Source organism: Clarias gariepinus, chromosome 1 (genome assembly GCF_024256425.1).
Source record: "Clarias gariepinus isolate MV-2021 ecotype Netherlands chromosome 1, CGAR_prim_01v2, whole genome shotgun sequence".
NCBI classification, from domain to species: Eukaryota; Metazoa; Chordata; class Actinopteri; order Siluriformes; family Clariidae; genus Clarias; species Clarias gariepinus.
The window spans coordinates 51,305,299-51,321,403 of record NC_071100.1 but is presented as its reverse complement, the minus strand read 5'-3'; the positions used below and the strand labels follow the sequence as shown (position 1 = coordinate 51,321,403).

Genomic DNA, 16,105 nt, shown 5'->3' with positions numbered 1-16,105 from the left:
AGAAACGCGAAACACATTTAATAAATCCTTTACCCTCATGGCGGTCTCGAACGATCCGGCGAGGATGTGATCGACCGGCAACTGCGAGTTGTTACACCACATCTGGGCGGGGCTCATACCTTTAGTGGGCGGGACAAAGAAGCCTTCTCCTTCAGCCCCGCCTCCAGCACCGGCTGGTACGTCCTATTGGTAATAAAAAGATGCAATGATTAGATTACTAAAATAAAAAACAAATGAATGGCTGACGAATGTGAAAAGTGTGTGTGTGTGTGTATGTGTGTGTGTGTGTGTGTACTGACCAGTTCAGGTGGAAGGTCCAGATCCTCCTCCACATCCCATCCTCCTCCTTCCTCCTTCCCCAGAGCTCCTTCCTCACCCAGTCCCTCCTGAGCGTCCATAAACCCATCTGCAGCACGACAGGACCAATCAACACCAGCACAACCGAGTGTGTGTGTGTGTGTGTGTGTGTGTGTGTGTGTGTGTGTAAGAGAGAGACTGACCATCTTCCAGGCGGAGCTCAGCATCCTCACCCCACCCTTCTACTCCAGGAGCGTCCATGTCTATATCGGCCGCCATCTGACCTGCTCGTCCTGCACAGCAGCGCGGACGGGATTAGCATTAGCACGTTGCTAAGTGAACAACGGTTAAATAAAGACACAGAAGAAGTGACCCGAGCTGACCTTTAGCGGCGATGGCTCCCTCGAAGAAGCCCTTGGAGACGGTGAGCAGGGGCCAGTTTGTGTCCAGGGGGTTGATGGGAGGAGGCGGCTGCAGCAGCTCGGCGTTCTGGTCCACCTCGGGGATCTACACACACACACACACACACACGCACAGAGCACGGTTTTAACACAGACAACACACAACTCTATATATGATTCACTTAGTCAACTCTGAGTCGATTCGCTATCTCACAGTGGAGCAATCAACACCACCACAACGGTGTGTGTGTGTCTGTGTGTGTGTATATACCATTTCCTTCTCCAGGTCGAAGGTCTCCTTAAGTGCTTCTGCTTCTTCGTCCATGCCATGTGTTGCTGCGGTCAGGTACGCCAGAGACTCTGCACACACACACACACACACACACACACACACACACACACACACATCAGTAAGGTCAAACCTGTACCTGAGTAAATGAGTGGCTGTACCGGAGTGTGTGTGTGTGTGTGTGTGTGTGTGTGTGTGTGTACTCACTCTGTCCACAGTTCTTGAGGATGCGCACTCTCTCGCTGACGTCCCCCAGATACAGAGCTCCCTGATAATGTCCACTCATGTCCTTCCTGATCTCAGCTACACACACACACACACACACACACACACACACACACACACACACGTTACAGATTCTGATACACAACTGTAAAAACACTACATAATATCGGAGGGGAAACATTGGGGGAACACAATCACTGGGGAAAAATACCACAAATCTGAAGAGAAAGATCAAGGCATCCCATAATAATCACCCAGTTTTACAGTCTCTTTGTGTTGATCAGGTTTTGTTATATATGATGTATTTTATATGTATTACATTGTTGCCAAACACATTAATCTAATAGGTTAGCGAATAGTTGTGACCCAGAGGCGCTACTACAGTCCAAGTGTAAATTCATAATTTTTTACGTTTTATTTGAATCGTTAGAAAAGTAAAAATAAATAATAAATGTTTAGAATCTGATCGTCTCATTTTTACAGTGGAGCGATGCAGCAGCAAAATTATCCAACAGCTACAACTAGCGTCTCAGTGATTTAGAGAAGATCAGCATCAGGACTAATTCGATTTGACATCATTGATGTTATTTAGGGGAAAAAACATGAATGTTTTGGAAACCACTGGTTACAACTGCTGTTTTTATTATAGCTGCTAAATTAAACTTGTTACTTATTATATCTTAATAATACATGAACACTGTTACAGTTACTGTTGTTTTGCTTTTTTACAGCAGAATTTGAATCACTGATTGTGAAAACATCAGATGAAAAGATACATTTCAAAATGTTCTCCGTAAAAAACTGAACTAGATTGACTGTTTAATTAAACAATAATAATAATAATAATAATAATAATATTGCTATAATGTTTTCATTGACTAAAACTACATGATGAGAACTAACAGGGACGTTTATCCCGGGACTAAGACTAAGACTAAAGCTGACGAACGTTTCACTACTGACCGATCTTCATCATCTTGCGGAGCTTGGCCAGGTTCCCGGTGATCAGGTAGAGGAAGGTGAGCTTGTCGAAGTTCTTGGTTCTCTGGTAGCACATCTCCACCACCTGGTGGTGCCCCTGCAGCAGCGCCGCCTCGCCCAGACGCTCCCAGCAGCTCCGCTCGTCCAGAGCCTTCGCCGCCTCCAGCGCCACCTGCAGCATGAGGAAGGAAGCGTCAGCTCATGGAGCGCTCATGTTATTACAGCGACCTCGTGCGCGACATGGCCACGTCTCCCTTACCTCGATGTTCCCGCACTCCAGGGCCAGACTGAAGCGGGTTTTCTCGTCCTTGACGAAGTGCAGCGCCACCTCCGGGTAGCCCTTCTTCTGCAGGTACGCGATGATGGACTGTCCCACCAGCTTGGAGTTACGCACCATGTGCAGCACCTGAGGGATTATGGGAAACAGTTTATCTACTATTTGTTGTTCACAAACACCCCGCTATAACCTGTAAACAGAGAGAGGGGGGCGTGTCCCAAACCACTCGCTGTAAAGTCTCACCTCGTCGTATTTGCGGTTAACGAGCGCGAGCTTGAAGCGGTACTCGGTGGGGTCAATGTTGAGGACGCGCGGCCTGCACTCCCGATCCAGACAGTACACACTGTTCCCCCTCACTCGGGTCACATAGATGGGCAGGTCCAGGGTGCGGATAATACCGTGATCACTTTGGAGTGGGGATACGTACGTACACACACACACACACACACACAATCCAGTTAAATACACTCTTTATTTTAAAGATTGTACTGATTATTTGTTGTACAGTTATAAGGACACGTGCAGTACCCTAAGTGACCAGCAGGGTCACCACACATTAATTCAACACTATACTATTAGCAGTGTTATACAGCTGTTACGGTGTGGGTGTGGGCGTTACCCTGAGGTGAGGGCGTATTTGATATGGTTGGAGGTGGTGTAAATAAACACGCCGCTCTCGTCCCATGCGCCGCTCTTCACGCGGATGTTCTCGTGGATGTTACACAGGCTCTCTAACTTCCTGTTGCAGATCATAATGGCTGTAAAGACAGATGAGTGTTTAATATTAAACAAATACAAAAAACAAAATAAAAAGAATATCACAGGTTTGTAAAAATATTATTACACTTGTCTAACAAGACACACGGGACTAAACCATTCAAAAACATGCACAATCATGACACTGTCTCTGTGCACTTATTCTGGACATTTCTGGACATTTATGGACACCTGCACATTCATGGACACTTATATATTTCATTTCTTGCCTCTTTGCACACAAGTCACTTTAAATAAGACACTTTAATTCATGCATATTTGCAACCCCCAACTTCCGCCAAGTAATTTTTTATTTACACAAAAAATTCTATATTTTTATATATTGTACAGATTTTTTTCTTCTCTATATTTAAACAGCTAAGTTTTTTTTATATTTTTTTTTTATATAGTGTATATTTCTGTCTTCTATAGATATATTATTCTTATCCTAGCTAAATTTATTTTCTATTTTATTTCTTTTTTTATTTATATTTCTTAACTATTAATAATCTTTTATTTTTAAGGTCACGAGCGTACAAACATTTCACTGCATATCGTACTGTGTATGACTGTGTATGTGACAAAAATTTAAATAAAAATTTGTCAACATGATTAGATTTTACTATATAACTGCAGTACCATGTTTATATTTTACACAACACTGGAGCAGTACCGTGTTTGGCCAGCAGGGCGACGTGGCTGGTGTCTGCGCTCCACACCACGTATTTGACTTTGGCGATTTTGACGGTGGCGAGCGAGCGCTTCTGCTGCACGTCGAACAGCGTGACTCCGTCCGCGTCCCTCAGCAGCAGAGAACCCGTCCCTGCGTAGAAGATCTCCTCGCAGCTCGGCACCTGCACCTTCTTCACGATCTCGTTCTTCAGGTTCTTTATCAGCAGCTGTGGAGAGATTTAACACACGTGAACACGGGAAGCACGCGAGGCAAAGTGGGCGTGAACGGAAAGCGTGCGAGGCAGAGTGGGCGTGAACGGAAAAGCGTGTGACGTGATCTCACCGAGTGCATGCGGTCCAACACGGCGAAGCGATTCCGGGCCACCCACACCGCCGTCAGTCCTGAGGAGCGCTTTCCCTCTGGAGCTACACACACACACACACACACACACACACACACACAACACTTAGAACCTTAGTGTAACTGCAAGCAATGAATAATATGCTTGTAAGTGTATTTGTGTGTGTGTGTGTGTGTGTGTGTGTGTGTGTGTGTGTGTGTGTGAGAGAGAGAGAGATCGTCACTCACCGTCAGGGTTCTGAGAGTCGCTCTCTCGTGGGATGGAGTACAGATCATACGTGCTGTTCTCCAGATTTGTGGCTCTCTGAAAAACACGAGTGTGTGTGAGTGTGTGTGTGTGAGAGAGAGAGAGACATGATGTTCAGAACGATAAACCGTCACTTCCTGTGTGAAGACTCACCGTACACAGCAGCACGGCGTTCTCTGCAGGATTGTATGACATGCTGAAGACGGGGAACTTGGAGCCACTGCACCACCCAAACACACACACACACACACGCACACACACACACACACACACACACAAAAGGGGAAAAATAATAATAAATGAAACAATTAAACACTTTTCAAATGAAATTTTTTCACAGACATTCTGGACCAATGTTTGGGGCGGAGCTTCACATGAATCAGGTTTGTGATGTCACTAAAATCACATCCCAGGGTGTCTATGTGATGAAGCTTCAGAAGGTCCTGCAAATAATGTGTGGGCGTGGTCGGATTTACATATTCATGAATATATACGGTTATTGTGCTTTAGTCATTTGTTTGATGCTGAAAAGGAATTCTCGAAGGGTTACACTACTGGTACATCAAACACACACACACACACACACACACACACACACACACACACCTGCGCAGCTGCATGACGGCCGTGTCTTTGCTGCTGTTGAAGTCGAGCTGGCGCAGGAAGCGATCCTTGACGTAGTACAGCATGTTTCCGTACACGGCGTAGGCAGGACGCTCACGCTCCAGCTTAAACACCAACATCCCACTGTCATGGCCTGCACATACACACACACACACACACACACACACACATATTAATACATCACAAATATAAGAGCATCCTGTACGTGCCACCACATTAACACACCGATCTGATTATAGCAGTGTGTGTGTGTGTGTGTGTGTGTGTGTGTGTGCGTGTGTGTGTGTGTGTGTGTGAGAGAGAGAGTGTGTGTGTGAGAGACGCACCAGCAGCGAACAGGTTGAGGTTAGGGTGAGCCCCGAGCACCCAGAAGCGGTCGTGGTCCCTGCGGAAGGTCTGGACGCCGGTCCTCTTGGACATGTCCCACACTCGGATGCTCTTGTCCTCGGAGTTGGACAGAATGAGTTCCTGGCGCGGGTGGAAGACGGCGCAGGACACGTTGTTGTAGTGTCCCCTACAGGTGTCCAGCTCCCACGCCTTCGACTCTGAGCAACAAACAGGAAGAAGTAGAGCAGTGACTCTCAGTGTGCGCCAATAACGAGGAGGCTCTGCCCCAAATTACCATCATCATCATCATCATCATCACCACCCCACACACACAACTCACCGTTCATCCTCCAGATCTTCACCTGCCGGTCATCGGCTCCACTCACGATCAGAGGCATGCTGGGGTGGAACGCGGCCCAGTTCACTCCTCGATCATGACCCTGAGGGCAAACAACAAAATACATCATCAATGGGCGGGGCTTGAATACACACTCATCTGTACAGGAACCCGATGTCGATGATGGAGACGCGGTGGCTCTGACCTCCAGCACGTGCTTGACCACGGCGTCCGACGTCCCGAACAGATCCACCCCCGTGATGCCGCGCACTTCCGTTTCCACGGCGCCCGGAGACAGGTTCTTCTTCCTCAAACCTGGAACAACGTTTACATTTGGACGCACACGGGGGACCCGTTTACACAAAGAGGACAGAGAGAGGGGAGCAATGTTATACCTCATACACACATAAACAAACACACACTCTTCACCTTTATAATGTCGCTCAGGTTTTCATTTTTATTGACACACACACACTCGCGCATGATTGGCTAATAAGGGTGAAAATCAACAGGAGGCGGAAAATAAAAGGGACTTGAAATCATTGTGTAAAGAGAGAGCATGTCCAAAAAACACAGGGTTCATCACTACTTAGTGCCCTTATTTATACAGGTTTGAGATGGAGCTGTAAACAATCCTGATGTTCCAGTAGGAACTCTACCTAGTGATAGCAATGAACTCTGGCATTTGGGACGGAACCATAAATCGAAGCCTGCTGCAGTAAGAACTTAACCTAGTGCTTAGGACAGATGGTGCTGTAGTGTGATAAAATTGGGACGGAGCCGGCACAGAGAGTGAGGGTGTAATAAGAACACTTATGAGAACTAGTGGAATAAGAACGCTAACCAGTTAGTGCGAGTTCTGGTATTTGGGACACGGCTTTAAAAGAGCTGCCACTCCAGTGCACTAAGCAGCGATAAAGTGTGTGAATTGGAACGGAGCCCTACGATGCAATATGAACACTAGCTAGTTGTGAGCTCACACACTCAGTGGGAATGTGGATGGAGACAAAGCCGTTGGTTTAAAAGGTTCCGTGTCTGTGTGTGTGTGTGTGCAGCTGCAGTAGAGGCTGATGTGCAGGCGTGGATGTTTCCGTCAGGGGAACGGGACAGCGCTGAGAGGGGGAGGGGACGGGGTGGATGGGTGGACAGATGGGGGGGGGGGTATGTGGGCGAGGCGATGGGGGGGTGTCGGGGGCAGAAATGTAAACTGTGCTCTGGTGGGGCAGGAGAGCTGTAGAGAGTGAGCGTTAGCGTGCACATGCATTAAAGGACACCTGGGTAAGGCTGGTCATGCGTTTAGTGCTTTTATTAACCATTAAATCTGTTACAGTCATTATAATTAACACACACGTCACAACCCAGGCGCTGGGCGGAGAGTGTGTGTAAAAGCGCTGATGTGGGGTGTGTAGTTGAGCGTCCTCCGCTCGGTGCAACACCACTTCACTTCATCTCATTACTACAATTATTACCGAGTCATTAGTTAGTTGTTAACGGTTTATTAATCAGCTGTGTGCATGCACGTCCTGTTTCTGCTCATCGTGTGTGTGTGTGTGTGTGTGTGTGTGTGTGTGTGTGTGTGTGTGTGTTTTAAACAGCATTAAGCTCTAGAAAGGAACGGGACATGCTCTGAGTATGTGTGTGTCTGTGTGTGTGTGTGTGTGTGTGTGTGTGTAGCAGGCAGTTAGACAAGGTTAAAGTTAATAATGAGGATATGAATGTTGTGAGGGATGATCAGGTTATAATCATGCAGAGAGAAAAACAGAGAGAGAAAATGAAACACCTCTCCGACTCTCTCTCTCACACACACACACACACACACACAAAATGTGTTGAATGTTTGTGTTCTTAACCCAGACCTGACCGGTGTTATGAGATCTCACGTCTCCACTCAATCACATTACATCTACTTTATGACACGCGCGCGCACGCACGCACGCACGCACCCCTGAAGTGTTCTAGAGTGGAGCTGATGGAGAACCAGAGAAACGTGCAGAAACAAGTTCAACACCGTACCACAGGACTGAGATAATAACACTTAACAACCTTCACAGTGTGTGTGTGTGTGTGTGTGTGAGAGACAGAGAGAGAGAGAGGTGTTTCAGAACAGAGCCCACAGAGATCTCACCTTTACATTCATCCACTCCCTTTCCCCTCCTCACCCCCTCCTCTATCCCTCCATAAGCCCCGCCCCTCCCCCCCTCAGCGGCATTCCCGCTCCTCCTCACCGGAGATATCCCACACCCGCACGGTCTGATCCAGGCTGGCCGACACCACCAGGTCCTCCGACGGGTGAAACTGAGCGCACATCACGTAGTGGTTATGACCTGTCAGGACACTGGGGGGAGGAGGGGAGAGGGGGACGATGGATTAACAATGAACATCTGACAGTAAACATGTAAACACACACATGTAAACACACAAACACACACCAGACACAGGTCCGGGACTGCCAGTTCCACAGGCGGATGGTCTGATCATCTGAAGCACTCAGGATCCACGGGTACTCCTGAGAGAGAGACATTATTATTATTATTATTATTATTATTATTATGTACATATGTATATATGCTTTTTTAAATAATGTTTATGAGAGTCACTTTTTCTTTGACTAAATGCTTTACAAATACAAAAAAAATAATACGAATGTAAATATTTGTCATGCAATAAAGCATCTTGAATCTTGACAGAGAGACATTAGTCTGTTCTTCACTGTCTGTCTGATTAGGTGTCCAACTGTATTCCTCCCCATTCTATCTATCTGTCCATCTAGAGAACTCTTGGAGTGATTTAAGTCAGCTGGTCAAAAGGCCAGGCAGGTTTGGACAGTATTTTTTTATCTTTGTGTGATACAAAAATTAGTTTTGATCGCAATCATTAAAGTGTGACATGTGTGCAAAAAAAAAACGTTAATGTGTGATCTGCACTCACATGGTGGAAGAAGGTTGTGCGGATGTAGTCCAGGTGTCCAAGCAGAGTGAAGAGACAGCGGCGGAGCTTATAGTTCCACACCTAAACACACACACACACACACATTTACACTCTCTCTCTCTGAGTTATACCCTGACTGTTACGACTCAGGACTCTAAAGTCAGACCTTGATTTTGTAATCGTCTCCTCCAGAGACAAACAGAGGCTGCTGCTTGTGGAAGTCGATCCCTCTCACCGGACCTGTCCAACACACACACACACACACTCATTACACAATAGCACACACACACACACACACACAGGGCAGTGTGAGGATAAAAAGTGGACGTGACTGACCATCGTGCTCGTCAAACTTGTCGATGAGGGTGCACATGCGGTAATCCCACAGCTGGATGACGCCGTTGTGCAGACTGGCGAGGATCCACGGGCGCTTCGGGTGAAAACTCAGGCCTGGACACACACACACACAGACAGAGACAGACAGACACACACACACACACAGACAGAGACAGACAGACAGACAGAGAGAGAGAGACAGAACCAGAACATGAATCATCATTTAATCCAGTCTATATTTATTATTTAGAGTAAATCATGGCGCATGCGCAGTAGCAGTTTTCCCCTCAGGTTCAATGTAAAAGTTACAGATGTTAATGATTTAATATAAATAACTACAGAAATGTCACAGAATCACCGTTTCTCTCTCTCTCTTACACACACACACACACACACACACTGCTAAGGCCAGCTAGTCATATAAATATAACTTACACACACACACTTTTCACACATTTATAAAGAATAAACGACACTAATATCAGCGTGTCAGGTTTATAATTCACACATTTAGAGCGGTTAGCATAAGCTAAGCTAACATGCTAACTCCGGTTAGCTCTCTTTACGCTAGCCGTGTATTAGCTTACCTTTCACGCGCGCTGATTTTGTCTCGAATTTGGTTAACATCTCCGCGTTTCTGTGCGTTTAATCCCACAGAATTAATATAAAGACGCGTCTTTAGTGCGGAAGTGATGAATGTAACGACGAATTTCTCTCTCTCTTTCTCTCTCTCTCTCTCTGCACTTCTTCCTCAGCTGACACGTAAACCGGAAATGAAGTGTTTCTGTCCGAGTGTCAATAAAGTTTCATCCGTTCAAAAAACCCGACGAAGAAACCTCCACGTCTCCACAGTTCTGCGCATGCGCACTGACATGACACTTTTCTGCTAGCAAATGTTGAGAAATTTGAGTTTAATAATTGCTTTTTGTGTTGTTTTCCCTTTTGGAATAATAAAATAAAACAATACATTTTATAATACTTCTGTTTACTCTTATATTTATATACTTTTTGTGTCCTTTATGGTTTCTGTTACTATTTACACACACACACACACACACACACACTGTTTGGTTTTGTTTAGCATGAAGTTTAATAAAGCTCGGAAATTAATTTTTAGAATGCTTTTTGTAAATTTACTGATATTTATAGACATAAAGTCACCTAAAGAAGTATTGGCACCCTTTGAAAGAGAAAAGATTGACTATGAAACACACACACACACTGCGTTGTTCATGTTGTAGTTGTTACAGCAGAAATATTAATTAATTAAATAATATTATCAATATGAATAATATTAATAAATATTGCATAATTAATTATTGACAGACAAGTCGTGCTGATGAGGAGGAGAGCGGTGCGAGCACTGTTTACAGCCGTGGTGAGCAGAAAATCAGCTCAGAACACACACACACACATGAAGAGCACACTGCTTACATTTTTCACACTGATCAGGACTGACCGCACTCAGCTGTAACTGTATAAGGTATACACTCAACACCTCACACACTTCTAGCTCAATGATTTTATTAGGAACCTCGTACACTTAAATGTTTCAGCTTAAAGTCATCTATATTTTTAATCTGATTGTACTCACTAGGTTATTTATCATTGAGAAACCCTTGTTTTTAGTTTATCAGTGGTATGGCTGTGTGTGTGTGTGTGTGTGTGTGATTAATAACATTTGAACCTAAATCCTTGGTTCAGTTCAGAATGTTAATGAGAACACGGTGTCGGTCAGGGGGTTAACAGGCATACAGTGAGGTGTGTGTGTGTGTGTGTGTGTGTGTGCAAAACATGACACATGAGCTGGGTTAAACACTCACGCTACCTTTTATTATTCTAAACATCACAAGCAATAAATCACATATTATAAACATTTAAAGGAATAGAATATTACACAAACACACTCTTACACACACTCGCCCTCTCACACACACACACACACACACACGCTCTTAAAGGCTTCACTGTTTAGTGTATGAAGTGATGATGTATATAAAACCGTCAGCTGGAATAATAATCAGATTCGTCTCTGATGTCTATTACAGCACTGCATCAAAGTGGGTGTGGCTTATAATCATCACCTGGTCATGTGACATTACCAAATGTTTTTTTTTTTTCTTGTTGTAATTTGTAACTTTCAGCTTGGTGTCTTGACTAACCTAAGATTTCACCTGGATAAAAGTATCTGTATTTAATTACACACTACAGTACATAGCCTGAAGTTAGCAAGCATCCGCTACTGCTAGGCGAGGAATGCTAACGTTAGTCTGTGAGATTATTATTATTATGTGGAATTAAAGGCTGAATTATTTTACATTGATTAGTCTGTCCAAACACACACACACACACACACACACACACACACACACACACACTCTCGCTCTCTTTCATAACATCATATATATTTATACTGCTAGTGTCTCCTTCTCGCTGTGGGTCACATGACCGAGCACTGCTCTGCGCCTGCCGCTCCAGGAAGTTGAAGAGACTCCGGGTCAAAGTTCAAACCAGGGGGCTGATGGGGAAACACAGAGAGTAGAGCAATAAGCTGTAGTGTGTGTGCGTGTTCTAGCGCATGCAGGGAATCTGGAACAATCCAGAGACAGATGTTGAAAGACACTCACTGCTTCTCCGGCGAGCTCCTTCGGCGGATGACCCAAATCCTGCAGCTGGATGGAAACACACACATGGTTTACACACAAACACACACACACACACACACACACATAGCCTTGTCTATCAGCAGGACTGGGATACGGAGAGCGTCTCTGTACCTTCTGCATCAGTTCGAGAATGTTCTCAAAGCTGCTCCCTGCGTCTCCATCTCTCTCAAACTGGCTGCAGATTTCTCCCATGATCCTGTGCTGCTGCTCGTACCGCTGCAGGTCCTCAGGCGCGAGCGACTGTCTGTTACTGTCCAACCACTCGGGGTACTGTTCGAGGAGAAAGGGGGTGGGCCATGACACAGTCAGACATTTTATAAAGCATTTCAGCGACGTTTGGATCTTAGGGACGAGACAAAGGTCAGACTGAATGAGTGAGGAGTGGGCGGGGCCTAAGTGGATGAGGCGGAGCTTGTGACTACACATACAGAAACTTTAGCGTGATTCTTGTTCAAAACTTCGGCACTCTCTCACAGGCGTTACGGTAATGAGCGATCAAATGACACACAGCCCCGCCCCCTTAGCTTTGACCCAGAACCCTGACTCTGGGTGAACCCCACCTTCTCTGTGATCTCCTTGAGTGACGGATACAGCACGTCTTTGGACAGAAGGTTCTGCATGATGGACTGCATGATGGGGAGGATGTTACCGTCGTCCCCGCCCGCTTCACTGTTCTCGTCCAATCCCAGCCCTTCTAACGTTTTAGCCAGATCCTCACCGGCCAATCCTGTGGCCTGATACACACACACAGTGAGAAATAGGTTTTCTTAAAGTATAGTTTAGATTTAAGTCATTATAGTTATTTTTATTACTAATTAATTAACTGACTCGTGATATAACGAGCTTTCTTTGTGTTTTATTACCTGCAGATTGTCTGCGTTTTGGGCCAAACCGCTCAGCGTGTCTTTCAAGCAGGACGCGAACTCTTGCTGAGACGCTGCGTCAGTACCTGCAAAGCAGTGAATCAGACATGTCTAATGACCTGTGGTGACACCGTAACAGTTATCGCAGGTTACAGTGACGTACCCACTTTCCCCGCGGCCTCCGACAGCTTGTTGAACTGCTGTATGAGCTCGGGCTCCTCCTGCGCCAGCTCAGCCATCGCTCGCTCCCACTCCTCCTTCGCCTGCTCGGCCATCTCACCCTCAAACAGAGACTCGAAGAACTGACTGTCCTCCAGTAGAGGAGGCTACACACACATACATACAAACATAAACAAGGATAGTGTGTGTATAATCAAATGGGCAGCTGACAAAGTGCAATTTGTACATTTGAAGTGCAATAGTTCGGTATCTAAGGATCATGTTTAAAACGCATCACGGTGTACTAGATAATTATTAATACAGCGGTACCTCGGCATACGAATTTAATCCGTTCCTGTGGCGAGTTTTTCGGGCAAAATTTCATATTGTGAAATGCATTATCCTCGATTGTGAGTGTTCCGCAAGATAAGCAAAGATTTTTAATAAATTTAGACTTGGAAAATGAACAAGTCTTGGTTTACAAGTACCAAGTATCATGTATCACGCATGCGCTTCTTGTTTTGACGCAGAGCGTCACGTGATCACAACTGAGCCAACGTTTTTTTTCTCTTGTGTTGCGGAATTGTGGGTAATCGTCTCCCCTGCTGGGTCTTAGTGCAGTATAAGCAACATCCGTACACGCGTGTACTGTTTACTATAACACTGTGATCAGGTAAAACATTTTATTTAAATTTCTGTCTGAGTGTGTAGAGCGTGCATGTAAAGCAAAAGCAAGTTAGAAAGGTTAAAGATCCATTTCTCTTTCTGCTCAAGACTCCTACTTAGACCCCCAACCACCACCCCCCACACACACACACACACACACGCCTCTCCTACTTTTGCCTTCACAGATTTGTTTACAGAGAAAAAGAGCACAAATGGAAACACTTATCTCTATGGATTTATTTGAACTTTTTTTAAAAGGTTAATTTACTTTGTTATTTTGTATTTTATTATTTTTATGTATTTATTTTGGGGGCTGTGGAACAAATAATTTGAGTTTCCATTAAGTCTTATGGAAAATTCGATTTGGTTCATGAGCATTCTGGAATACGAGCCCATTTCCAGAACAAATTATGCTCATGATCCAAGGTTCCACTGTATTAAATAAATAGATATTGAATCTTAATTTATGATTTCTCTTGGCACCGGCTGCTTTAAAAAACAAACTGAATGCGGCTCCCTTTTCTTCTTGCTACTGTCCTTGATAAGATCCTTGGGACCCACGGTGCTGCGTCTTCACTATATCACTAAAACTAAAGAGAACGAAAAAATCTACAAAAAAAAGCCAGCTTTCGGATTGGTTAATTCACTCGTATGCCGAGACAAATTTCTTACAAAATTTCAATTCTTAAGGTGAATATCCATGAGCCGGAGCGCTCATATGCCTATGTTGCACAGTGTTATAGTCTTATATTATTCCTGTAACTTTTCTCATCACTGACTCACAGAGCCTCTCCACAAAACATTCGGATGCGCTCATACTGTCGCTGTGTACGAATGCAAATAAAGTTTCCTAAATTAGAATGCAGTAAGTGATCCTTTGTTCAGTTCAGAAGTGTTAATGAGAACACAGTGTCGGTCAGGCATACAGTGAGGTGTGTGTGTGTGTGTGTGCTCTGAAAGCTTGTTTATGAATCCAGTTAACATTGTCTAGGTACTAGGATACGAACACACTTGGCTAAACACAGTATAAAACTAACATGTTCCATGATCTTGTCCTTTAGAATCGGGCCGATGGTTGGATGTTTCATGTTAAAAGACAGAGCGATGCCTGCCATCTTTTCAGCTCGCTCCATTCTCTGTTATTTTCACTTTTGACATCTAACTTTAACCATTAAACATGTGCAAATAATTGTTCGTAGCTTCGACAGTTCAAATGTAAGTATGTACTAGACTCACTGTATTTAGACACAAAGTTCTGCTCAGATGTCATTTAGTCATCTTTATTATTTTTTTCTAATTAAACTAATCTCTGCGTTGTCACTGACAGGGGTAGAGCTGCGAATCTCGTTAATCTGAACACCACTTAATGATCAGGCGAGAGTCAGGCTGACGTTCACCTTCTGCGTCGTCTTCGCTTCTGCACCGGCGGCCTGAGGAGCGGCATGAGGAACGTTCGTCTTCTCAAAGTCGTCCAGCGCACCTGAAAGAGACAGAGGGACAGGTCTATCAGATCCCCCTTCACTTCATGCAGGAACGTCTTAACAACACTGAAAGGCTCGAGACTTTATAAACAGTACAGAATGACCCAGGTTCTAACTGACATAAAGAACTCTGAACAAGCACAGGTACAGAGGAACAGGAACCATAGGTACAGTTTATTTAACAAAAATCACGCAGGCACACACACACTCACGCAGACACACACACACACACGCAGACACACACACACACACACGCAGACACACACACACACGCAGACACACACACACACACACACTCACGCAGACACACACACACACACACACTCACGCAGACACACACACTCACGCAGACACACACACTCACGCAGACACACACACTCACGCAGACACACACACTCACGCAGACACACACACTCACGCAGACACACACACTCACGCAGACACACACACTCACGCAGACACACACACACACTCACGCAGACACACACACACACTCACGCAGACACACACACACACTCACGCAGACACACACACACACACACGCACACTCACGCACACATACGCAGACACACAAACATACACGCGCACACACTCCCTCTCTGACTTCTGTCCTAATGCCTATGAGGTGTGTGTGTGTGTGTGTGTGTGTGTGTGTCCTCTCCAGCTCCGTCCGCCCCTCAGGACGATAAACACACTCCAGCTGCGTGTCACCGCAAACCTTACTGTCCAACAGCTCGTCCAGCTCCGTGTCCGCTCCCGCACTGCTCTCGGACTGCGACGCCATCTCGCTCTGCGTTGTGTCGCCCAGAGATGACGTACGCATCACGTGACGCGACTCTGCGCTCTTCATCCCGGGATCTCTGCTGAGATCAGCCAAACACTGCGGCCTTGAGTTTCTGTATATTACTGATTACCAGTGGCGGCTGGTGAAAATTTTTCCTGGTGGGGCTGATGTGACAAAATATTTCTTTGCTTAGTCCAATATAAGAATTAAAATCAACAGTCAGACGATGATTACAATTAACAGTAATGATTTAATCTCCTCCTCAAAATCACCAGTTTCACAGATAAAGTAAATGAACAAATTTCCATTGTATAATACGCCATGCATGCTTAAGAGAGTATCAAATACAATAATCAACATCAAAGGGTATGATCAGCTGGATCACCTTTCAAGCAAAGTTGCATCTCAAAGTGGTTCACACAAAGAAA

At 45.1% G+C, this 16,105-nt stretch overlaps 2 protein-coding genes across 3 annotated transcripts in view; both read right to left on the bottom strand.

Annotated features, from left to right (window-relative positions):
- copa (COPI coat complex subunit alpha) overlaps positions 1–9,829 on the bottom strand; it is a 124,139-nt gene extending 114,310 nt beyond the window's left edge. For both annotated transcript variants that reach the window (XM_053497480.1, XM_053497479.1), the window contains exons 1-24: positions 9,646–9,829; positions 9,059–9,172; positions 8,889–8,962; positions 8,723–8,803; positions 8,224–8,300; positions 8,020–8,129; positions 6,000–6,109; positions 5,798–5,897; positions 5,457–5,675; positions 5,113–5,263; positions 4,660–4,726; positions 4,488–4,563; positions 4,242–4,324; positions 3,900–4,125; positions 3,090–3,228; positions 2,714–2,876; positions 2,453–2,599; positions 2,176–2,365; positions 1,195–1,290; positions 970–1,058; positions 681–804; positions 501–590; positions 300–406; positions 34–183 (exon numbers count right to left, since the gene is read on the bottom strand). In XM_053497480.1, the coding sequence (XP_053353455.1) occupies positions 34–183; positions 300–406; positions 501–590; positions 681–804; positions 970–1,058; positions 1,195–1,290; positions 2,176–2,365; positions 2,453–2,599; positions 2,714–2,876; positions 3,090–3,228; positions 3,900–4,125; positions 4,242–4,324; positions 4,488–4,563; positions 4,660–4,726; positions 5,113–5,263; positions 5,457–5,675; positions 5,798–5,897; positions 6,000–6,109; positions 8,020–8,129; positions 8,224–8,300; positions 8,723–8,803; positions 8,889–8,962; positions 9,059–9,172; positions 9,646–9,685 (2,823 nt within the window). In that variant the 5' untranslated portion in view covers positions 9,686–9,829. The remainder of the gene's footprint in view (positions 1–33; positions 184–299; positions 407–500; positions 591–680; positions 805–969; positions 1,059–1,194; positions 1,291–2,175; positions 2,366–2,452; positions 2,600–2,713; positions 2,877–3,089; positions 3,229–3,899; positions 4,126–4,241; positions 4,325–4,487; positions 4,564–4,659; positions 4,727–5,112; positions 5,264–5,456; positions 5,676–5,797; positions 5,898–5,999; positions 6,110–8,019; positions 8,130–8,223; positions 8,301–8,722; positions 8,804–8,888; positions 8,963–9,058; positions 9,173–9,645) is intronic.
- A 1,150-nt stretch (positions 9,830–10,979) lies between these two features.
- pex19 (peroxisomal biogenesis factor 19) lies at positions 10,980–15,702 on the bottom strand. The gene is made up of 8 exons (XM_053497504.1): positions 15,617–15,702; positions 14,810–14,892; positions 12,751–12,913; positions 12,588–12,673; positions 12,285–12,458; positions 11,836–11,994; positions 11,686–11,730; positions 10,980–11,576 (listed from the first exon to the last, which is right to left on the bottom strand). The coding sequence occupies exons 1-8, from the start codon at positions 15,675–15,677 to the stop codon at positions 11,499–11,501; spliced, it is 849 nt and encodes a 282-aa protein (XP_053353479.1). The 5' UTR covers positions 15,678–15,702; the 3' UTR covers positions 10,980–11,498.
- Between the last annotated feature and the right edge of the window lie 403 nt (positions 15,703–16,105).

Excerpts from the sequence above, each read along its gene's own strand:
- pex19 (XM_053497504.1), bottom strand. The coding sequence starts at position 15,677 with ATGGCGTCGCAGTCCGAGAGCAGTGCGGGAGCGGACACGGAGCTGGAC. Across the intron at positions 14,893-15,616 it reads GCTGGACGAGCTGTTGGACA|GTGCGCTGGACGACTTTGAG; the intron begins GTAAGGTTTGCG and ends TGTCTCTTTCAG. Across the intron at positions 12,914-14,809 it reads AAGCGAAGACGACGCAGAAG|CCTCCTCTACTGGAGGACAG; the intron begins GTGAACGTCAGC and ends ATGTGTGTGTAG.